The sequence below is a fragment of the Drosophila rhopaloa genome, unplaced genomic scaffold (genome assembly GCF_018152115.1).
Source record: "Drosophila rhopaloa isolate 14029-0021.01 unplaced genomic scaffold, ASM1815211v1 contig_3, whole genome shotgun sequence".
NCBI classification, from domain to species: Eukaryota; Metazoa; Arthropoda; class Insecta; order Diptera; family Drosophilidae; genus Drosophila; species Drosophila rhopaloa.
The window spans coordinates 15,320,017-15,344,062 of record NW_025335123.1 but is presented as its reverse complement, the minus strand read 5'-3'; the positions used below and the strand labels follow the sequence as shown (position 1 = coordinate 15,344,062).

The 24,046-nt window shown below is 37.5% G+C and overlaps 2 protein-coding genes across 9 annotated transcripts; one reads left to right on the top strand and one right to left on the bottom strand.

Moving 5' to 3' along the window:
• Positions 1-7: 7 nt before the first annotated feature.
• Positions 8-22,019, bottom strand: LOC108047098. Of its 5 annotated transcripts, XM_044461305.1 has the most exons (9): positions 21,926-22,013; positions 20,823-21,167; positions 13,747-13,823; positions 7,103-7,200; positions 6,854-7,045; positions 2,678-6,752; positions 2,353-2,611; positions 1,053-2,283; positions 8-730 (listed from the first exon to the last, which is right to left on the bottom strand). In XM_044461305.1, the coding sequence occupies exons 5-8, from the start codon at positions 6,901-6,903 to the stop codon at positions 1,415-1,417; spliced, it is 5,253 nt and encodes a 1,750-aa protein (XP_044317240.1). In that variant the 5' UTR covers positions 6,904-7,045; positions 7,103-7,200; positions 13,747-13,823; positions 20,823-21,167; positions 21,926-22,013; the 3' UTR covers positions 8-730; positions 1,053-1,414. The 5 variants fall into 5 exon arrangements, 4 of the variants coding, with proteins under 4 accessions (XP_044317240.1, XP_044317239.1, XP_044317238.1 ...); XM_044461304.1 differs by having other exon boundaries at positions 6,854-7,200; positions 20,823-21,162; positions 21,926-22,019; XM_044461303.1 differs by having other exon boundaries at positions 6,854-7,200.
• On the top strand, positions 21,190-24,046 carry LOC108047100. Of its 4 annotated transcripts, none has more exons than XM_044461306.1 (3): positions 21,190-21,851; positions 23,406-23,580; positions 23,643-24,046. In XM_044461306.1, exon 1 carries the CDS (start codon positions 21,440-21,442, stop codon positions 21,596-21,598), a length of 159 nt encoding a protein of 52 aa, XP_044317241.1. In that variant the 5' UTR covers positions 21,190-21,439; the 3' UTR covers positions 21,599-21,851; positions 23,406-23,580; positions 23,643-24,046. The 4 variants fall into 4 exon arrangements, 2 of the variants coding, with proteins under 2 accessions (XP_044317241.1, XP_016982645.1); XM_017127156.2 differs by having other exon boundaries at positions 21,193-21,676; XR_001769416.1 differs by lacking the exon at positions 21,190-21,851 and adding an exon at positions 22,056-22,146.

Below are 24,046 nucleotides of genomic sequence, written 5' to 3'. Positions count from 1 at the left end.
TACTTGCTGTAGTTTTAGTTTGTTATAATTGGTTTAGAAGTGACCAGAAATTGGTTTGTGTATTATAATATAATTATAATCGTATTTAAATGTGGTTTTGTTTTGTTGGTTTTGCTTCACACGAAGCGCTTATAGCATATAAAACTTAGAGCGAAAACAAAAAAATGGATGAAGATACATGAAGTTAATTAGTTGTTTATCAGTAATTAGTGTAATTAGCCTAGATTTTTCTCTGGTCTCTTCTTCGTGTTTTGCTTGAGAATTTTGGTTTGCTTCGGAAGAACTTGGTCTGAATTTGAGTTCAAACAAAAATATAATCGTGCGTCCAAACTGCATTACTGCTAACTGCTTGCTCGTCTCGCACTGCTTGCTTGTGATAAGTCGTATGTGTGATCCATTATTATGCGATCCATTTAAGTTTACAGTATTTGTTTGGCGGTGGTCTTGCTCACATAAATAATCTATATAAACCAAAAAAAAAAAAAATTAACTTAACGCAATCCACAGATTTGTTATATACGTAAAACGCTCGCTGGCATACGTATTCAAAACGCGTATTTTGCTGTCGGTTTTAAGTCTATACTTAAAATTACGTTGTGGTAAGCTCTGTGTTTACCATATGGATGTTTTTGAGGTTTCTGGGATATATGGGGAGTCGAAATAATCTATATGCTATCTCTGTTTTTTTGTTTCTGTGTGCTCGCTTAAGTTACAAAGTTTAAACGTAAATCTGCAAGGATAAGTCAAAAAAGATACACATTAGTAATAGTAATAGTAATTATAAGTACTTAACAAAGCATTATTAAAGTCTGAGAATCATACAAAAATTATAAAGACATTGTAAAACATTTAAATGCATTAAACATACATTTTTATTTTTTTTTAAATTTCTTGAAAAACCTTTTAAAAAAGAAACCAAAAACTACCATTAAAGAATGCCTTGTTATTTTTTAACGTATTGACTTAAAAATCTATAATCGAAGTTTTAAATTCGGGAATATATAAACAGCAATCGCTGACCAATTTTCAACTTCTTTAAATGTTAGACTTACCTTATAAGTTAAATATTTGGCTCTTGGTTTTGTTGTTGCTGCTATTTTTGTTGGTGTTGCTGGCTGGGGAATTTTTGTTTTGCTTTGGATTAATGTTATTTGATTGATCTTCTATCTCATTTTTTGTTTTCGGTCCAGCGTCTTGTATTTCCTCGAGTTCGTTTAAATGCGACAAACACAAACAAATGTGTGATGAAAAATGGCTTTAACAAACGAACCAACGAATTCAGAGGAAAAGCTTTCTGGGCTTTGTATGTGTTTCGATTCGTTTAGTTTTTGTTTTTGTGGCATGTTGTTTGTTTCAACGTGTTTCATCGATCTCTAATTTAAGTTATAAATGTTTTGGCATGGCCAGCGCTAGCTCAATACTGCAGGTCCATCTCGTTGCTCTCCTCCTCCTCGATCAAGTCGTCCACCTGGAAATCGCTGGGCGAGAAGCTGGTCTGGCGCATCTTTTGCTGCTGCTGCTGCTGCTGCTGATGTTGCAGGTGCTGCTGGTGCAGGAAGCCACTGGTGGGTCCAATCCGTGTCCCCGGCTTGAGCACCATGCTCGTTGGCACCTTGGCGCCGCGCATACGAGCATTGGCCAAGGCGGCCGTCTTGAGAGGATTACGCAGGAATGACGCCTGAGAACCCAACGAGGGTGAGAACACATTGGACGAGGCTGAGGCGGAGGCTGATGAGGCGGCGGCTGAGGACGATGAGGGAGCAGCGCCCGGGGTGCCGGGATCATTGTAACGCGGACGCTTGTTCTGCAGCTTGGTGGCCCAGCATTCGGTGGCCCGGCGACGGGCATTGGCACAGATATTATCTCCCGAGGAGGCGGCTGCTGCTGCGGCCGCCGACGTGGAGGCGGAGCCGACTTTGTCCCCCTGGAAAGGTATGTGACGGCGCTCCTCGGTCGTACGCTGCGCCATCTGATTGTAGCTCTCCATCTGCTTCAGGCGCTGCATGCTATCAATAGTGCTGGACATGATGCCCGAGGTGGCTGGTGTGTTATCACCCGGTGGCTTTGTGTGCGCCGCCGTTGTGTTAACAAAGATATTATCCTGGGCCGCCACCTTGTTCTGGGAGACGACCTGACTCTCCAGTTCGTTGGGATCGACGCCGGACTGCTGGCGTTGCTTTTGGCGCAGGTGCTGCAGCTCCTCCGGCGAACGCTGCTTGCGGAACTCGAAGACCAGTGGGTAAATATGCTGGATTGCCGATTCCACATGGCTCACGCTGGCCGCTGATGATGGAAAAACCGGAATTAGGACTTCTACTTATAGGATGTAGTCCCTAGGGGATCACTACTCACCCGTGACGGTTACGCTGCCGGTGGAGAAGATCTTGAGGGTGGCCTTTGGATCGGGATCGCGCATCTTGTAGGTCACACCGGGATGCAACTCCGGTTCGTAGCTGGCATTCTCGCGATGACGCTCCGAGAAGTTGACAATCTTGATGGCCCACGGCATGCTGCAGGTGCCCAGCACATTGACGATGCGGAAATTTAGGAAACGAGTGGGAAACCCAAGCTTCCCCAGGCACCTAGCATAGCGACGGGCCGCAACTTTGGCCTAAAAGATAAAAAAATAATTAACTAAAGAGCTGAGAAAGCTGACAATTGCAAGATTAACACATACCATTGCCTCGGAGGTGGCACCAGTGCAGGTGATCCTTCCCGATGACCAAATCGAAGCCGTGGTATACGGATGACGCAGCTTCATTGTCACCATTCCGTTCTCGCGACGATACTCCACATTCGAGCCCTGGAGGGCAATTTCACGCAGCTTCAGGTGACAGCCCACGCTAAACGAGCAGACCACATTGTTGATCACAATGTCCAGCTCGGGCTCATCTTCCGAGGCGTTGCCTTCGTTGGCAGCGGTGGTTAGGGCAAGAGGCTGATCCTGTGGCCCACTGCTGCCTCCCAAGGGTTTGGCAGTGAGGCTGCTATCCTCCTCGTCCTCCTCCTCCTCGATCACAGTTCCCGGCTGCATGTCCTCTTCCTCCAACAGCTCCGTTTTGGCCTGGAGGGAGCAATTACCATTGGTGGCGATGCTAGACACAGCGCCCTTGTCACTGCTGGTAAAGAACAGGCTCTTGTTGCCGTTGGCCAGGACAATGGTGTCACCGTTGGCCAGCTTCCTCTGCAGACTGGGTCCGCCGGCCGTTTGCACTTTGCTGAATTGCGAGAAGTAGCGAACGGTACCGGTGGCGGCTGAGGTGCCAGATGAACCGCCGACTATTGATCCGCTGATCTTTCCGGTGGACGCCACGCCCGCCGACGCCTGACGATTGGCCATGAAGGTGGAGGAGGGCGTTAGGTAAACACGGGGGGCATTGGCCAGCACCGCCGAGGAGACGACGCCGCCGGCTGCCACCACACCCACTCCGGATCCGCTGCTGGCCGCCTTAAGGCCGCCGTTCAAGTTGGCCACCGGTATGCTGACCATTTCGTTTTGCATCAGCCCGCACTGGCGCTGCAGCAGCGTATTGGGGTACTCCTGCTGCGTTAACTTGATCTGAATTTCTTGGCGCTGCAGCCACAACTTGATATCGAATTCCAAGTCGTTTAGCTCCCTTTCAATCCAGTTAGTCACCTGGATTTGCTCACGCTTCAGAAGCTGAAATATTTTATTGGCCTTCTCTAAAGAATAAGTAACCTGCTCAAGGCTTTTTTCCGATCCGTAAGCGCTGAAATCGGAAAGAGTGTCGCCTTCTACAGTCGTTACCTTCAGCAGTTCCCTGAATATTTTATCCACCCTCCTGGTCTTAATTATAGTTTCCTTCTCCCAGTTCGGATTTCGTTTTCTTTTGATCTGGATAAATGAGTCCAAATTTCGGTCGATGTCTTCAATTTTAACACGGGAGTGATCTTCGAGTAAAGCTTGATTTAACTTTGGTGGAGTTGTAAAAGAACAGACCCTTTCGTATGACGCACGATTTCCAGCTTTGCCGTTCTCGCCGAAAGTTTGTCCTTGGCTTTTGTAGCCTTTTCCGCCCTTAGGATATTGATGTTCCTTCTCGCGTGATTTCTCAGAATTAAAAGATTGACGGTTATCCCCTGGATCAGAATCAGAATCAGAATTAGTATCCGTATCTCGGCGGCTGTTCCCTGAAGTATCACCCTGTTCTTCCTCCGAATCTTCGCTCTCTGTATCTTCTTCTTCGCTCTCCGATACCTCTACTTTGGATTTATTATCGTCTAAGCGGTCTGAATTATTCGAGTTTGGTCCAGATGAAGATGAATCTTGTTCTTGACCGTTCTCGTCGGAATCTGGTTCTTGGCTTTCGTAGCCTTCTCCGTTTTCATGCGATTCCTCACAATTAAAATCTTCACGGAAATTCTCTGGATCAGAATCAGAATTAGTATCCGTATCTTGGCGACGGTCCCCTGAAGTATCACACTGTTCTTCCTCCGAATCTTCACTCTCTGTATCTTCTTGTTCGGTTTCCGATTCCTGAGCTTTTACCGAGGCTTCTTCTGATTTAGTATCGTCTTCCTGATCAGGCGTCGAAACTTTTCTATGCCCAGCGATCTCTTCCTCTTCTTCGGAGTCCGATTCGTCAAAGTTAGGTCCGGAGTTTGAATTGACTAAAGGTTGTAACTGCTGGTTGTCTGAGCCGTATGAATCATTCGAGTTTTTTCCCGGTGAAGATAAACCTTGTTCTTGACCGTCCTCGTCGGAAGCTGATCCTTGGCCTTCGTAGCCTTCTCCGCCTTCAGGATATTCACGTTCCTCCTCGTGCGGTTCCTCGAAATTAAAATATTCACGGAAATCCTCTGGAGCAGAATCAGAACTAATATCCGTATCTCGGCGACGGTCCCCTTCACTCTCTGTATCTTCTTGATCGGTTTCCGATACCTCTTCTTTGGATTTATTATCGTCTTCCTGATCAGATGTCACCTCTGCTGACTCGTCAAAGCTTGAATTGAGTAAGTCTTGTAACTGATGGATGTCTAAGGGGTCTAAATCACTCGCGTTTGGTCCCAAAGAAGATGAATCTTGTAGCTGCTGCTCGTCTTCACTAGTGGAATCTTTACATTCAGTTTCAGATTCCTTTGTTCCGTCACGTTGCAATATGGTTCTTTGGAGTGTGGTATCGTCCTCTTCTTCGGTGTCTGAAGCAAGAGATTCAATGTCGGAATTTTCAGCCAAAGATCCTCTTACTCGGATCGAATCGTCCTCTTCTTCAGAACCTGGATAAAGGCTTTCAACGTCTGAATCTTCGGATGATGTTTTTTCAGCTACAGATTCTTTTACCTCGTCTTCCTGATTGCTCTGCGAAACGTTCAAATTCTGAATCTCTTCTTCTTCAGTCCCTGAAGAAGATAACTCACGGTCTGAATCTACGAATGTTGGTAGTTGAGCTACTCGGCGTATATAATAACTTTCTTGATTCGAAGCGGTCCAGTCTTCGTTACTTAGTTCTTCGTCGGATCCTGGATAACTTCCCAAATCTTCGAATGTTGATTGTTCGTCTTGGTAATAACGACGTAAAACATACAAATTTCGAGTTTCGCCCTCTTCCGACTCTGAAGAAGTTAATCCGCGCCCTGAAACTACGAGTGTTGATCGTTGAGCTACAGAACCGCTTGCTGGAGAATTCTCCGATGAGGTCCGGTTTTCGTTACCTCCTTCTTCTTCGGACTCTGAATTGGATGATTCGCGGTTCGAATCTTTAGATAAGGATTGTTTAGGTACTGATTTCCGTACTCGTTTTCTTTTCAAGAACGGTCCTAAGCGGATAGTATCTCCTTCTTTGGACTCTGAATTTGAAGTTTCGCGGTTCGAATCTTTAGATGGGGATTCGTTAGCTACTCGTTTTCTTTTCAATAACGATCCTTGGCGTATATTTTCGTCTTGTTGATTAGGACGCGAAACGGTAATGTTGCCGTTTTCTGCTTCTTTTTCGGAATCTGAGCTTGGTGCTTTACAGTCTGAATCTTCTGGGCGTATATTATCGTCTTGCTCTCCCTTTTCTAAATCTGAAGACGATGGTTCAGCTACAGTTCCAGCGTTGCAGTTTTCGTTACCTCCTTCTTCTTCCGACTCTGATTTAGATGATTCGCGGTTTGAATCTTCAGATGAGGATAGTGCAGATCGCCTAGCTCGTTTTTTTTTCAACGATCCTTGGCGTATATTATAGCCTCCTTCTTCTTCGGACTGTGAATATGATGATTTGCGGTTCGAATCTTCAGATGAGGATTGGTTAGCTAAAGAACCCTTTACTCGAGTTCTTTTCAATGACAATCCTTGGCGTATATTACCGTCTTGCTGATTAGAGCGCGAAACGGTCTTGTTTCCGTTTCCTTCTTTTCCTTCGGAGTCTGAGCTTGAAGATCCACGGTCTGAATCTTCGGATGTTGATTGTTTAGCTGCTGATCCGCTCTCTTGGTCACTTTTTAATAACGATTTCTGGCGTATATTGTCATGCTGATTAGGGTGCAAAACATAGTATCCTTTTCCTTGCTCTTTTTCGGGTTCTGAATATTTTATTTTACTTTCAAAATCCTTAGATGCTGAACGTTTAGGATTTGGGGATTGATTCTCTTTATCCGGTTCTGTGCCAGATCCTCCAGGGTCTTGTTTTCCAGGAGTTGGTTCTGCGACGTTTTCTTGAGCCTCCGCTCCAGCTTCCTTTTCTAGAGAAGGTTCTTGATTTACTTCTTTTAAGAGAAGAGCCTTCTGAACGTTTTTTGTATTGCTGCTGCTGCAGTGTAGTTTTTTTTTAGCGATTAATTATAATTCAGGGTGTATACTATCTACGGTGTATACATATATATATGGTCTTTAGTAATTTAGCCTACTTACAAACTCCCCATCGTTGGGATCCTCGCTTCGTCTTCTCTGATTTTAACCATGTAACTTGATATTAACTTGTTTTGTTGTTGTATATAAGGCTAAAAGTGATTTTTGTTTGGTGTTCTTTTACAAATTCTTCGATTTGTTTTGTGTTTGTGTGGGTGTTTGTTTGTTTGCTCTTAAGGCCAAAAATACTTCTTTCTGTGTGAATTTGAATTAGAATATTAGTGTTTGCAGTGTTTTTGTGTGTTCCCTTACGCTAACTATTATGTATTATGATTATTTCTAGTCTTCCGTTCTTTTCTCCTTGTTTAGTATTTGCGTGTTTGTTAGTTATGTTGTTCCTTTGTAGCAGTCTGAAATTAAAATAGAAAAAGAGATGGTAAGTGGCAATTGGGAGAAAGGAAACAAATTGAATGTGCCGGCTGCAAATGGAATCCATAATTCCAAATGCATTTAATTATTTTTGCCCCCGTTTGGTTGGCCACGCAGATAAATGATGAGGGGTTCAATGTTTCATTCAATCCAATCGAATCGAATCCACTAGAACATAACCCCCATATCTAAATCAATCCAATCATCGACCACTCGCCCCGGAAAAAACTTTAGAAAGAAACGTCAGTCCGCACTAAACAACAGCCAATAGGGATGGAACTTTGAACGGTTAACAGTGACACTCACGAGGGTTACATTTAAAAAAGGGTTTCCCCCGGCTGACACTAAAAAAAATGGGTTTCCCTCGGTTTAAAGCAAATAAAAAAAGGGTTACTCACAAAATACAAAAATTTACTTTTGGATAAATGTTTATAGATTTGAATTTTTTCGAAAATAAGTCTTATAAAATAATATCACCAAATCCCAAAGAACAAAAATTAATTTAAAAGCAACAAAGTAATAATTTTTTTGAATTATAATACCCTCTGCAAGGGTATACAAAATTACAAATTAATGGCCAACTATCAGTGACAAAATTATGAGTACATTTAATTTTAAATAGTCTTAAAATATTATTTAAGTGGAGGTTTTTGCTTGGATTAGGAAAGTTGGACAGCACTAATTTTCAGCCGAGGACACTTTTGTCGCCTGGCCCTGTTAACAGGATGGCACTTAACAGCGGGTTAACATACATACTTTTAGGATCGTCGAAGTGCGCTGACCTTAACATAGATTTATCCAGGCTTCGAAGAGAGTGGATGAAGGAGGCACGGAAGAAGGGATGAACAAAAAGAAGACAAAGGGGGTTTCGTGTACATATGTATACCCTTGTATGTCCATTACTTCTAGGTCAAGGACGCGCTCGCTAAAGTGGAACAATCTGTCAATTGAACGCCACGCCGCTGCAGCAAAAAAAAAACAACAGCAATGACGAAAATAATAGAAGCAAGAAAATCAAGCAACAAAAACAACAACAGTTATGTATGCACCAACATCGAATTATATTGCTGTCCCGCTTACACCCGCTGACTACAAAATGCAACACAGCGCTATTTTCGGAGCAAAGTGCAAATGAAAATTGTTATTGTAAATTAGCAAATTGCCATAAATTACAATATAAAGCGTTGATGAGAGCGGAAATATGTACGTACCGTATGTATGTGCATAGGTGTGTATTTCACAAATACATACATAAATCTATTTTCAAAAAACTTTGACGACCCAATTTCCTGAGGGAATTTCAATTTCAACAGTGGAACTTCTTTATAAAAACCGTATTCTTGGGTTATTAGACCTGGTTAGTCAATTTATGAAACGTTTTTAAACGGTTTATTTATGCTTAGCCAGTAAATCAATAAAAAGGAAAATGTTTTAAATATTTAGTCGCAAATATTCAAATGTTTAATATTTGTATAATTCAACTCTATCAATACCGCCGTCTCTCCATTTCTCAACGATTTTTTTTAATTTTTTAATAACTAGTTTCTTTTTTTTATTATTGTTATGTTACAGTTGTCGGTTTATTATGGAGAGGTCATACTGTATGTTTTGTTAAATTTCTGGATGCTTAGTTTTATCCAGTTATTGATGCCGGCATTTGCTATTATTTTTATTGGCCGAGTCCGGATGTAGATTATATCCCACGCCACTTTTATCTTCGTCCCCTTATTACCATATGTATTTATTGTGAATCATTCAAAAACAAAATAAATTAATAAAAAAAATGTGCAGATACACTTGGACCTGCATTCCAACGAAATAAATTTAAATAAAACAAAACGAATCGAACAAGATGTGTGGGTGTGGGTGTCTGTGTGTGGGTGTTTGTTTCATTTTGGGTGACCTACAAAAAAAGAATTGAAGTTACATACATACATATTTAAATATATTTATATTTAAAAACCATATATTTATTCAAAAATCCCTGGATATTCAGTTTTCATTTTTTGCATTTCTTTTGCTCTTAACGCAATTCAATACAATGGATATGTGATGTTTGTAGTTTGCGATGTTTTATCACTAAATATCTATTGTTAACATGTTTATATTTGGTCCGATTGACGAAACCTCTCGTTTCTCAAACTAAATTATGTTGTTGTTTTTAGTTTCACAAATGTCAAATCAAATTTTTGTTGTAAAGAATCATTTGTATTTTTAAAACTGGTAACATTTAAACACGTTTGTACATACATAGGTGTGATTGCAATTATACCGTGTCCTTTATGTATGTATATATTATATGTTTGTACATTTCACTACTTTTCTTGTTATTTGGATTTTATACACGTTCCCAGTGTTATATCGCGTAGCTGTCAGCTTACTTAAATACACATGTGTATAGATAATTTTCTTTTTTGTAAGGATCACAGTTATACCCCGTACCTCTTAACCGTTATTGACAATGCTTATAATTTTTTGAAAATGGTTTTACTTATTTGTATGACTTTAATATATTTTACCAAAGGATCACAGTTATTTCGCGTAGATGGCCGTTATTCACTGTAAATATTAATCAGCAAATAACGAAACAAAACGATATGAAACGTCACTGCACGAACACAATTGCTGCGTGCGCGCGTGCGTGTGTGTGCGCACTCACATGACGTAGACATTTGACAGTTTGTTTTGCTTTTTTTGACAGTTCTCGCTCTCTCGCTCTCTCGCGCTCTTCGCGCTCTCTTTCTCCATCTCTCTCTCTTATGCTCTCTCTCGTTGTCGACTATTTTTAACAGCTCGGCAACAGAAGTGACACAACAACAAAGAGGGTCAAAAATAGGAAGCAATAAAAGGGAAAACAAATGCACAATAGATGCAAATGCCGCTCATTGCTTGAATTTCAATAAAGAAAGAAAAATAGCAGGCCACAGGGAATGCAAAAAATGTACCAAAATATTTGATCGAAATCAAATTTAAACACACATGCATATGTACAGACGTACATAAAAACACACGCGCTAAAATAAGCCGAGAGAAATGAAAAATTTAAATTTACGCAAAAAGTACCCCTAGATATACGCAAAAAGAAAAAAATGGTAAAATTTCAGTTCATTAACCCAAAACGAAAATGAAAACGAGAACAACAGAGTGCAATGTGTAAAAAGGTGGGGGGAATGGGTGGAGAAGTAGGAGAGACAGATAAAACAAAAGGCATTATACTAATAATAATAACCAACAAAGACACAAAAACAGTGAGCACACGGCAAACAAAAACAAAATAAAGTGAACTGCAAAATTCAGGTTCAAGGCCAAGCGACAATTCATTGTCAATTCGCAATTCACAATTAACAATTGACGGGCTGCCGTTTTGGGTAGATTTTTTATTGCTTCTCCCTCCTTATGATTATAAATCTATGATTTTTCAAGACAGCTAACCTCGCCTTCGTTTAAATAGATACTCTCAAAACAGAAAGTGTTCACTGTAACGAACGACCAAAAAAATTTTTGGAAAATTATTCGCAGATTACGTAACTTTTAACCTTATTTTGAAAAAAGTTTGAGTTATTTTTTTTTTTTAAATTAGTTTTATACCTGTTAGAAATTATTTACATACATAAATAGTTTAAATATTCGAGCCTCGACTGTACCCACATGACATTTTTACATATTATTTCAGAATGGTATTAAAAACCGATTGGAAGCTCTCTATGTCCACGTTTTTGTGTTATCTAGCATAGAAAATTTGAAACTGTCTCGGAATGACTACAAAGACATTTCCCACGATTCGTGGTAAATATTCGGCCCTATTTACCTCCCCCTTTTCGCCCACAAATTTCGCAGTTCTCCAATTTCACTGAAACACGAGATTAGTATTTTGTGGAAGGGTTTCGAAATGTGAGCTATGTACATACATATGTACATACGTGTCTGACAACAGGAATCATAAACAACAATAAAATATGCAAACGCGCGCTCACATACTCACAATTCCCCCATTTATTGTATGTACATCCATATTTATTTATTTCCGTTCCACATTTAATGGGTGGTGATAGACATTAGTAAAAGAAACAAAAACGGGTAGTGCATCGTGAATCTGTGCATTTCTTTCGACCGCTGCAATTCCCATTTAAAATTTTTTAACAATTCGAAATACAAACAATAATTTTGTTGGTATTTAACGACGAAAGCACCGGTATAGGCCCAAGTAATCATTTTGTTTGAGTTCAGATCTCTTAATAAATTTATCAACAAAAAACCCCAATTTGGAAAAAAAAATTAATTCTGCCTGATCAAGTGTGTTGTTCTTAACTAAAATACACTTTCTTTGAATTTCCCCATAGTCTATTTCTTTATGTTCAATTGTAACACATAAAACGGTGCATTTTCAACGTGACCGCATATCATAATCAACAAACACAATTACCATCCGGCGGATATAACAAGTGCAGCCACACATCCGCGCAACATGTACACTTATGTACGTTCGTTTTCATGCCCCAATGGAGAGCGAGGTAGACAGTGCGAGGGGTATGGGACGAGCGGTGTGTCAGTCAGCACCTGTTTCGCTCCCTCTTCCCACCAATAAATTCTTGCAGCGGTGGGGGTAAATTACATTAGTAACAACAATTGCATTTCACCATCACTGCAAACGACAGCTCATCTTTACAGTTACAGATACAGCGATTGTGGTGCGTGATAACAGTGATGTAAAGCATTTAAAAGATGTTCGTAAAATATATTGAAAAAACAGACGGAACTACTACATTTATTTAATATATTTAAATCCTGGTTTCCAAAGCATGTTTTTAATATCGGATACATTTAATAATTTGTATTTTATAAGAATAAAAAACATTTGAATGAGTCAATAAAAATATAAATTCTTTAAATATGTTAAATTGTTAGTTTATAACTTAAATGTATCACAATAAAATTAATTTATTATGAATAAGGGAATTAAGAGGTGTGTTATTAAATTGACCAAACAGAAGAAAAACAGCAGTAAATTAATATTTAATAATGAACGGTTTCCTAAGCCAATTGAGTACAAAAGCACAAAAAGATAATTGCACGTTATAGAGAGGGTTATTTTGCTTTCTTTTAACCAATTTTGTGTAATTACTTGCCACCTTCATATTTTCTCAGCCTCTTTAAAAATGCAAATTTCAACAATTAGATACAGATAAATGCAAAATGTGTGTAAAATATATTGATTGAACCAGAGTTCCAAATTTTTTTGGATTTATTAAGCGATTTTACAGAAACGAGTATGCTAACACGCATCAGTAACTGTTATAGTGACCCGAATTCGCTGTTACAATGACTAGGAAAAAATACAAACAAAATAAACGGCATTCGACGAAAAATGACCCTGTTCAATAAATGTATAACCAAAAAAGGTAACCAGCAATTTTTTGTATACTTTGGCAAGCTACTATATTACACATAATATTTATTGATTATATTTATACTTAGTGCACAGATTTTTATGACATCTTTGATGTAACAATAAAATGAAAAAAGAGAAGGGGAGCAGATAAACATGTGTCATCGGCAAACATGCAAAATGTCAAGAAAAATGAAAGAATATAATCAAAAAGGAACAAGGACAGAATTTTTACATGTTGACGCCAGGCAAGTGCATAATCCTTTAGTGAAAAATGGTGGACTACAGTTTTGTAGATCGGTAAATTGAAAAATCGCTTAACGAAAGTTTATAATAGTTAAAATATTGATTGAATCAATGACAAAATATAATATAAAAATGCAGTTTAGAATGCATGTAAGCCAAAGTGATAAAGTGATTCATTAAATTTTTATAAAAGCTTGTTGAACACGCAGACTTAAGAGTTAGTCACTGTCTTTTAAGTGACCTCATCGATAAGGATAAGTCATACACCAAAAAAAACTCCAGATCAAAGCAGATGTTTTGGGTATTTGGAAAAAAAACGTAAAAAAAACAGTATTTAAAAAATCGGTAAGTAGATGTTTAAAACATGGATTCAACATAATTAAACATTAATAAAAGTAAGTTTGCTAGTCAGATCATCTCGTAAAAAGTTTATGACTTATCAGAGGAAGATAAGTTAACATTATTGTGGATTCAACATACATTATACATAAGTATGTACTTTCCAACCTAATTGTAATCCAAAAAAAAGATTTCTATTTCGCCCCTTGTTGTTAAAACACTTCGAATTTCAGACTTATCTGTAACACTGCTAATTTACTAGTCACGTTTTCCAATTACAGCATCTATGGTGCACATGGTAACCAAATAAGTCATGGAAGAAAAACCAGTTGGAGAAGTCGAGAAGAGAGGGGATAAGTTTTTGAAGAGAGACGACCGGCTTTTGGGATTCGTCATCGAAATAGTGGCCAATTCTTTGCATTACTCAGAGAAAAACTTTTGCACGTGTTGTCGAGTGGTTAACAGTTGTGATTAACATGGCCGCTTTTAACGTGACCAGTTAACATTCGCGATTAACATTGCACTTGACATTGGCATGATCGTCTAGATTACTCACCTCTTAAAAGTCCTTAATTATTTGAATGGTTATTTTATTTTCTTGGCTGAAGATGCTAGAATTCTCGAGCGGAGAGCCTGTAAAGAAATAAGAAAACAAACAACGTTAGTGGGCGTGGTAGCAAACAAAGAGAAAATAAGAAAAACATAACGCAAAGCAAACAGCTGGTCAAAGACAAAGGAAAGAAACGAAACAAAAAACTAGGCAGGAAAGAAAAATCTGCCCAGGTGTGCTGAAGATATAAATTAACATTTGCATGTTTGTATTACCTGCAATTGCAGCTGCCATTAAAGTATTACAACAATTTATTAAAGATCTCCACAAAATACTGAGAGGCTTTTCTAAGCTTGATATGAATTTTTCCCAAAAATAGTAATTTAGTGTCTGATTAAATATATACATAACTGTTCAAATAATAAGGCCCGGTTTCTCGCCTTTTTGCTATTTTAAATGTGGCCTTAAAAGTTAGGATACTGAATTTTCAATATAGTTACAAAAATCGAACTTAATTTAAAATGTTGAAAAAAAAATATTTTTCAGATTTCATTATTCAAACAATTCCATTTGATTTGGATCCGGAATTTGTTTCATAACAGGTTTTCAACAGAGGCCTGTTGCGCTATTATTGCGGCCGCTGCTGTTTCTGTATCTGAAATCCAGAATGGGTTGACAATTGCTTGGGACAGAAAGACATCCAAAGACCCGGAGAGCGGAAATGCTGCGTGCACGAGAAATCAACGAGCTCTACAAAAATCCCATTAACAAGATAGAAAAACAAACACCCCAGACACTCACACAGTCGCACAATATACTTTTGTATGCTTAACTGCATGAATACATAATTTGTTCGGTGCACTCAGTGGACAATGTGTGACTCAATATATACTAATAATTCCAAGAGAGTACGTGCCAGTGTTGAGAAATCCACAACATGCTCCACATAGCATGCCATTGAATATCCCCAGCAATTCAAGAATATACTATGGGGAAAAAGTAATAGCAATAAATATAAAAGACAACCCCAAAATTTTGGTCACCGTCTCGCCCTTAAGTCAATGAACTGGTATATCTTTGCCAACCCTCTCCCTTTTTGAACCACTCCTTATGAAAAAGGAAAAGACGCTGAGAAGAAGGCGAATAAAAGTAACGAAAACAAGTCGTTGACATGTCCTCCACAAAAAGATACGAAGAAACTATGGGTTGCAGACAGAGACAGCTGTCGATTTGTTATGATTAACCGTTATTTAGTGGGGGAAGAGATGAAGAGTCGGGGAGGGAAGAAAGGGCAATGTATTTTAGTTAGTATACCCTTACTTTTGGGAGATAAACTTTTCTAAATTGAATAAAATTTGGGATACCATGATCCTCGTTGATCTACATATTTTCGAACCCTGTTTGAAAAGCAACCCACATCATTATAGGGTCCTTAAAAGTAAAGAAGATTTGGTCTTTTTAAGAACATGGAAAGATTCAGAAATTCTTTATTACTAATGCTATTTCTCAATCCCTTGACATTCCCCTATAAAAATATAGAGTATTCCGAATTGGCTTGCATAAGTTTTCACATGTTATTCGGGTAACACCGAAAGCAGGATAATGAAATCAATACTCCCACCCAAAGCAAAAGTTCAAGTGGCCCAAGGAAAAAGTTCGTGGCGTTTGTGGAGAGGCGGAGGGATTACGGTCTGGCGAGACAGGATAAAAAGTCAGACGGAAATTAGCTTTTATCGCTGACCTTGGGGCTGCTCGTTGTTCATGGTATCTGAAAGCAAGGTATACATACATACATACTTACAGAGGTATATATCTATAAATATGTATATTTGTTTGCATTTGCGTTTAATGTAGCATTGCTATTGGCATAAACCATGTGCTAATTGATTGCGTTTTGGCGTAAACTGCTAACTTGCTGTAAGCACAATGCGTGTGTTCGACCAACACAAAAAAATAATATAAACGACCTCCTTGGCAATGAGTTCTCCCCTAAAAAAGTGTTTTAAAAAAGTATTATCAATCCAATTATAATTCGGTTAATACAAATTAGTATTATTTCATTATACAAAAATATCGATGTTTTTATTTTTAATGTTATCAGGCCTCCCAATTTAAACTTTATTGGATAGTTTTAACAAAAATACTATGAATGTCTTATAAGTGCTTCTTTGTAGTTTGGTTATTATTACACTTCATTTCATATACAGATATTGCAAATTTTTACGTGTTAATCAATTAAAGCAGTATATGTACATGTTTACATACATTATATACATATCTACATATTCTATACAGTTGAGAGCGTGGATTTTGTAGTGTTTTTTATGCTTCTTTTTCGCTCAGCTGACGTCAGAAAATGACAAGTTAGGAAAATGTAATAGTTTTCCATGGGTGTGTACGCCTTTCTCATTGAAAAGGGGGTCACACTTAATAAAACGCTATGACACACTTATTTCTCTCTCTGTCGAAGATTTTGGTTCTCTTTTGTGTTCTGCTTTGAATGAAGACGCCGCAAAGAAAGCGACCAAAACGGAGGAGCAAAAAATTAACAGTTATGCGGAGGAAAGTAAAAGTCGAAATCAATGAATTTGTATTGTTTGTTTTGGAATGTATGCGAAATGGAAAAAAAAAATCATTGAGAAGAAAATAAAAAGACAAGAAGTAAAAACAAGGTTGCGTTTGTAGTGTAAAAACAAAAAATCATTTTGGAAAAAAAATAATTTAGTAGTTTATGGATTTTTATGTTTTGCTTTTAATTTCTTTCATAATATTTTTTTTAGTTTATAAATCGGTAAGGGCATTATTAAAAATATAACAGTGATGGCATACAAAGTGTTTTTCATTTATAAATTAGAGATTTTGATGAATTACTCTTTCTTGACTATGTGAACTTTTCGAAAAAATTGAGATATACCTTATACTCAAAACGTTTTCCGGTCAACAAATTTGATACAGTACATTCCCTAGGATTTTTATTAGTTCAATATCAATGCACACTATCGAGGAATGTGTATGTTTTTTGTGTTTATTTTGTAAACTGTGGTTTGGTAAATATTTGAAAATTTTGTTGGGCTAAAATATAATTCTGCCTTTTTATACGGCATATGTACATGTTCTCATAGTTAAGTCTTCACTGTGTCTGCCATTTTGCGTTTGTCTTTTTTCTTTTTAAGCTTCATTTTCATAGTTGACTTAAATCTCTCACAGCAAATAGTCGCCATCTCGTTCGCACGCCGCAAAAAGTTGGATTTACCGTTGTGTATATTCTTTTTAATTTTTATTTTGGGTTTGCTGCCGATTTTAATTGCCCAAAAAAAAATACAACAATAACAACAGGTTGATGATGATGATGAGTAACGAAAAAAGCGACAAAAAATAACCAAAATGAGTCGCTCACACGGTTGAAGAGAGAGAGAGAACAGAGAATTGAAATATTTCCACCAAAATAAACAAATGGTTCAAAATCAACTATCAGGCAGAAAATTTGCTGGTGGCTTATCGCCTTATCACCAAATGCTTTAAAACAATCTCCCTTACCTCACTTTGCCCCCTTCTTTCACGGTCTTTTACTCCCTGGCAAACGATTACTACAATAAAAAAATAGGACAAAATGCAGAGCAACTGCCCGTAAAAGAACACCCCCAATTTGTGGACGTTTTTAAAGTAATTCAAAATTATAATAAAATAAATACAACTAAGAAAATTTCATTAAACTGTAATCTCGTTTTACAACAACTTATTGGTCCTAGATACTGTAAACTGTACATCTCTTAACACTGCTTTTTTCCCCTGCCTATAAACAGTCACACATTTTACATGCTCCAGTTAAAAATGAATATTTACTTCGCCAATTATTAACTGTTTATGGTGGTTTTCCTAAGAAGGGAGCAAAAACATAAGCCCAACAAGCTTAAATGACGTCATGTGGCTTGTTGTTTTAATGTAAAAATGTCAGGCACTTGAAACAATTTTTTTCTATGTGTGTACATGTGTACATATGGATTTGTGTCAGCGGTTTTCCGAAGACTGCCAGCGAACTAGGTCAATATCTTAATTAATTTTAATGGGCTTAATTTAAAGACAAAGGAAGCGAGTACTAACAAAGTTACATCAATCGTTTACTTATTGCAAACGGGCGGAACAAAGGGGGTATACATTTTTTCTGTTTTACTTTTTGTAAAATGAAAAGAAAAACAATATAAAAAAATTCAGTAAGGCTACACAATCGTCTAAATAACTAATCTATGAAATATCAAGAACAATTCTGAAAAGGTTTTCGGCTTTTATCTCAAAATTCGTTCAATATCTCGCATTACAAGCCAAAAATTTTTAGCAACCAAAAAAAATACGGTTTAAGATTTGGTAGATGAAAAATTTGGATTGCAACATTGTTTGTTACATTTTATGGAAAGATAAAAATGGGAAACAAAGTATGGAATTTCGAAAATTTAACCTGTCGTCATGCGTTTGTTTCAAGCATAATCGCTGAAGTATTAATTTTTTGACCTGCATTGTAGGTAAAAGCAAATATGATGATTATTACTAGTAGTGTTTGTTTTTCTGTATAAGGCTAACGGAATCTCTGGATCGCCTTACATTTTTCAGATATGTTAATAAAAAAAGGCGTGAAGTCAAAACAAGGCTTAGTAATACTACAAACAAATACACCCAAACATGAACATACATATGTATGTATATATATACATATATGTATACCATCAGAATTTAGCGATAACAACAAAATGCAGGCACATCTGATTTATGCAGAAAGAGAGGAGAGAAGGGAGAGAGAGATCAAGCCGGAAGTAACGTTTTAAAGAAGACGAGTGTGTGTAGCGTAACAGATGCATTTAACAGTAACAACAACACCGATCGTTGACAGGTAGGGCTTATGTCCATATGTACCAATGGGAGTGCGAGAGAGCCCGACGATTGAAAGAGAGGGAGAGGGGACAGCAGAACTGCAAACTGCGATTTATTTAGGGTTGTGTGCCTGTGTATGTGCGCTCAAGTGTGCGTGCATGTGTATTTGTGCCAGTCTGACCTCGTTGGCAAACTAAAAAAAATTAATAAAGAAGAGCATGAAAAAGTGTGGAATATGGCAGAGCGAACGAAGGCGGAAAAAGAAGCCGCACCTAAAAAAATCTATTACATCACTAGGAAAATTGACACAAGCATTAGATATTTACATACACACTAAATGCGCACAAATGTGTGGGTGAGTGAGCATGTTGAAACGGAAGCAAATTGAGCATTGAAAATTACACTCATTTTGTCTTCTCCAACATGTGAATTCCAATAAATAAAGATTAGATTGTGATGGAAAATAAACAATGTGACCATAAATCCGCACTTCTGTAGTTCCAAGAAGCTCCTTGTACTTTTAACTAAACAAAATTAATTGGTACAAATGATATTTTGGATTGTTTATTTAAATAAATTGTATTTAAAAAGAACATTTTTTTAAAATTTATGTATTTTTAAATTAATGCAGTTCAAATATGTCATATTATTTTGTCTTCAGTCACTATAAACGAAAATATTTACAAAAACTACATTCAACTAAAATAATTACATCTAATTTCAGGTCAAAAGCTTGAGTAAATGAGTGATGCTAGTTATAATCTCAAAGTGAGAAAAACTCACTTTAATGACTACACATTTTAAATTTCTGATAGAAAATATGAAAAAATGAATAATTGGGCGAGAAATACCGAGTGGATGGCCAAGTTTTGTAAAAAAAAAAAGAAAACAGATAAAAATATCTAACGAAAAAAACGGCGACTGAGAAAATGTATAAATTTGTGAGTTACAACTGATCGAAACACCAGTAGATTGATTAAATATCTAAGGAATCAAAATAAAATCCAAGCTACGGCGCGACTACAACTACAACCGCTAGAAACTTATTTCGAGAAAAATCATTAAAACTATTCCTGAGAGAGAAAGCGCTGCGGAGAGTGGCCGGCGACAAAGCGACAAGTGAGCGCGCGGCGAATTCAACTCGCTTCACTTATTTGGCATGGGACGTCGACGTCGGCAGCGCAGTGAAGTTCGTTGAAATTTTGAATGTGTGACAACGCGGTTCAGTCTGCCGCCAGCGCGGCCCGAAGCAGTGGTATTTGTTGAAAAAATATTTAACGATTTACTGGCAAACGCATCCACTGACTCGCTCTCTCTTTCTGGCTGTCCCTGTCTGTCGCCGCCGCTGTTATGTTTAGCAACATCATGTTAACAGCACGGAATGTTAGGCGATTTTTGAATGCCAAAGGACAAAGATTTACCGCTGGCTCTCTCTCTAAATGCTAACAAATAGACAGATGATACAGTCGGCAAAAGAAAGTACATTCGCCCACTGTGGGGAAAGTAAACAAACGATTTCTTGCAGGCTCGTTATAAAATATATATAAATATATTTAAATGCTTGCGAAAACATGGCTGACATACTTCACAGCTTTAGCCACAATGAGCCAAATGCCCAAAAGCACACCAAAATGACTAAGAGAAGAAGAAGCAGCCCCACGTGACGTCATCCCGCCCACAAAACACACTCGAAAGTATTGAAAAATGCAGACATTTGTTGTTTGGTTTTTAGCAACTCTCTTTTTTTTTGTTGGTTATTGTTTATTGGTTTTTACTCACTGCTGAAATGTTAATAACAGCCCTCGTTTCTGTTATGTGGGCACTCTCTTTCTCTCTCAAATTTTTTTTTGTGGTTTCAATGAAAGTGAGCCACAAAGCTGCAAATCGAAATTCGTAATGATTTGATTTGAATTTCAAACGAGAACAAACATAAAGTTTATGAATTTCATTGGAGCGAAAGAAAAACAAAATAAAAACAATAAATGAAACTGAAATGTATGCAAAACGAGTTATGAAATGAGAGCGAGAGAGCTAGAGGAAGTGTGCGAGAGAGAAAGAGAGCAATTTACATTATTTGCTTTTGGTTTTTGTACGATTTTCTCTTTAACTTAACTAGGCGTACAATAAATGAATTAACTATATATACCAAAAAATACAACTAAAAGGGGGGAAAGAAAGAAAAATCAAAAAGTAAAAAGAATGAAATGAAAAAATATCACCTTTTTTGTCCCGTCTCGTTCTCTCCCCCTTGCGCGTTTGCTCTCTTTTGCGGCTTTGTGGCTGTTGCTGCTCTCTCTCTTTCTCCCACTCTCTGTTGCTGTGCTGTCTCTATCTTTCCCGTTGCCTTGCAGCGGAGCTCTGCTGCCGTTTCGCTTGCACTTGCGCTCCGCTGCTCTGCTTCTGCCGCTGGATTCGCTGTTAACTTTGCGATGCTCTCTGCTGTTTTGTGGTTTTTGCTTTTATGATTTCTTTAACGATTTAACACACTTTTTGATTAAACGTACTTCTTAGTTATTGGCTTGATCCGCTCTTGATTTGAATGTTTTTGTTATATACTCTCTAAACTGACAAAAGGGGAGTTTGAAAAGGGGGCCTGGGTGTATCTAAATTTGGAGCAAGCAAGACAAGACGACCCCGGCGAATTGACGCGGCGAGAGTGAAGCGCGGCGAAAACGGCACACTGTGGCATTGGCAATGGCAGCAATTGTCGCCCGCCTTCAGTGTGTGAGTCGCGATAAACGCGAGCGAAACGACCAGCGCGGCGCAACTAAAAACCTCGTACCGACAACGCACACTAGCACACCAAAACCATATACATATACGGGCGAGAGAGCGCATGCTCTCCGCCACACACACGTTGTTTTTTGTTCGCTTTTGTGGCGCCGCGCGAGTTTTGTCGCAGCAGCAAACACGCAATAAAAGTTCAAAAACAGTTGAAGTATACCGCGACGCGAGTAAAAATCTTTCCTTCGACGTCGTCGCTGTTCGTTTGTAGTTGTTGTTGTGCGTCTGCTTTTCCGCGAATTTTCGCGTGCATTTATATATATGTGTATATATATATGACAGACGAAAGGTAAAAAAAAAAACTTAGAACGGTGTAAACGCAAAAGTTAAGAAAATGTGTGCCAAATATCTAGGAAACCCCCTCTTATTTTTTTTTGTTTAAATTAATCCGCATATCATGGTGTGCGGCGGCTGCAAGTCATTTATTTTCGCTCGCCGAGAATCTTGCTTGCTCCAAAAAAAGTGTGAGTTTTTTTTTCAGTGTTTTTCGTTGCGTTTCGTTGTTGCATTGTTATTAAATATTTGTCAGTATCGGTACCAGAGGTGAATGTAGATGACCAAAAATAAATTCTGAGAGCACAAGTCTGAGCACACACGATACGTCTCGTCTCTTCGTTTGGCCGTTTCACTTTGAACAGAGTGACCGTGGTGCATCGTTAAAATATACCCGACGACCCACGCCAAAATTTCCCTAGCGCGTTATGAAATGTGCTGAAAACATACTAAAATTCCAGACCAAAGCCAATGTGGGAAACTCGGGTAGCGTCATTGACTTTATTTTACTGTTACAACGTTCTGTTAACTAACAACGAAACTCACAATTTACTGATTCAAAATGTTTATTTCAAACAAAACAAATATATAGGGAAAGCTATTACAAATACTCCAAAATACAAACACTTTAAAAATACCAAATGAAGTCGCTGACCGAAGACTAAAACCAACTTAACAAAACAGCTGTTCCTCTTTCAAATCGTATACACGTTATTTGTTAGAGGATTACCTTTCTTTGTATAGAATTCACTTTAAATTAGTAACACAATTCATATTAGGATGAAACTGCCTTGTTTTCAATAAATATATACATCGAGAAACACAAATAAATTAATAACTGTCATTGGTTCGTTGGGAAAACGTGGGAACGTTTCTGAAAAAATACTTAATATTTCTTTACCGCAGACACGCACCTATTTGAACAGCTGTGTGTATATGTATATATATTTCTTAAAATTGCAGGTTTTTTTGATGCAGGTCGTCATCTTTGTAAAAACTATGTTGTTAGCTACAGCGATATAAATTTTAAATTTCAAACTGGATCGCCAAGGTTCAATACTAATTTGCTGTTGCGAGGACAACCAACTGTATTGTAAAAATAAGAAACTGACAACGCTATGACTGCGTTAGTAAAGAACTGTTAACAGCACAAATTTCTGTTTTTTTAAGATTGATTATAATTTTGTCAAAAGTTTGAAACGCGGTAAGGCAGATATTTCCCACCCTATAAAGTACATAGATATATTCTTGATCAGCGTAACCAGAAGAGTCGATCTAGCCTATTAGTATTATCTATCTGTTTGTCCGTCTAGTCTCCCAGTTTTAAATCTATCTGGATAAAATGTGCCCCAAAGTTTTATTTAAACGGCAGGTAGTATATAATCGGACGACTATATTAAATACATAGCTCACATAGAAACAATCCACTTGACATTTTTGACGTAATAATTTAATTACTGAGGAAATTATTTTTAAAGCTTGTTTAAAGTTTTTTTTTATAAGAAGGAGGGGAAATATTATTGGCTTCTGTTTATTATGAAATATAATATATATATTTCATATATTTAATATATTTTACATCTTTGCAAATTACACTTTAAAATATCATGTCCCATATTCTCTCAATATTAGTATTACAAAATTAAGTTGTTTGATTTTTTCTGTTTCGAAGGCTATGTAAGACAGAATATTGATTTATAGTTCCCTTCTTTATTGATAATATTCTCTATTTCTTTTATTTAAAGATACATCCAGAAATAAGCGGAAATTTGAATGTTATACGATGACTGCAAACGGACATTGCAACGGAAAAGGGAGGAATTCGGAAAATTAAATACCGGGGAAAAGCTACTCAAACCGGACATTGCAACGCAAGAGAAAGGAATTCGGAAAAAAACTACGCAAAAGCGTCAGTTAAGTGTAAGTTGTTCTTGTTTGATCTTATTCGATTTATCACTAATAAAATTGAACTATTTTTATAGGATAATGAATGCAATGGAATCGTTGAAGAGCCAATATTCCTAAATATAACAAAAACGAGATATTTTTCATTGTTGGGGTCAAGTAGAAGAGCAGCCCCTTTTCACAAACAAGAAATTCCCAGACTGCTGATGACTTCTAAGAAGTTGAACCAATATGCCAATGGCTGTAACAAAATGTAGTTACTTTACTTTTAAGTCTGGACTGAATGTATTCTATTATCATACAAATTAAGTGTATCAGCTATATTGTTTTATGAAAAAAAGGGCTACATGCTCTTAAATAGAAAATGTTTGAGAAACTGTATATGTATATTACATGCATCGTTGGATGTTAGAAAAAATGAATAAGAATCTTAGTCAAACGTTTCATAGAAATCAAAATAAATGGTTTTCTTATGCACAAA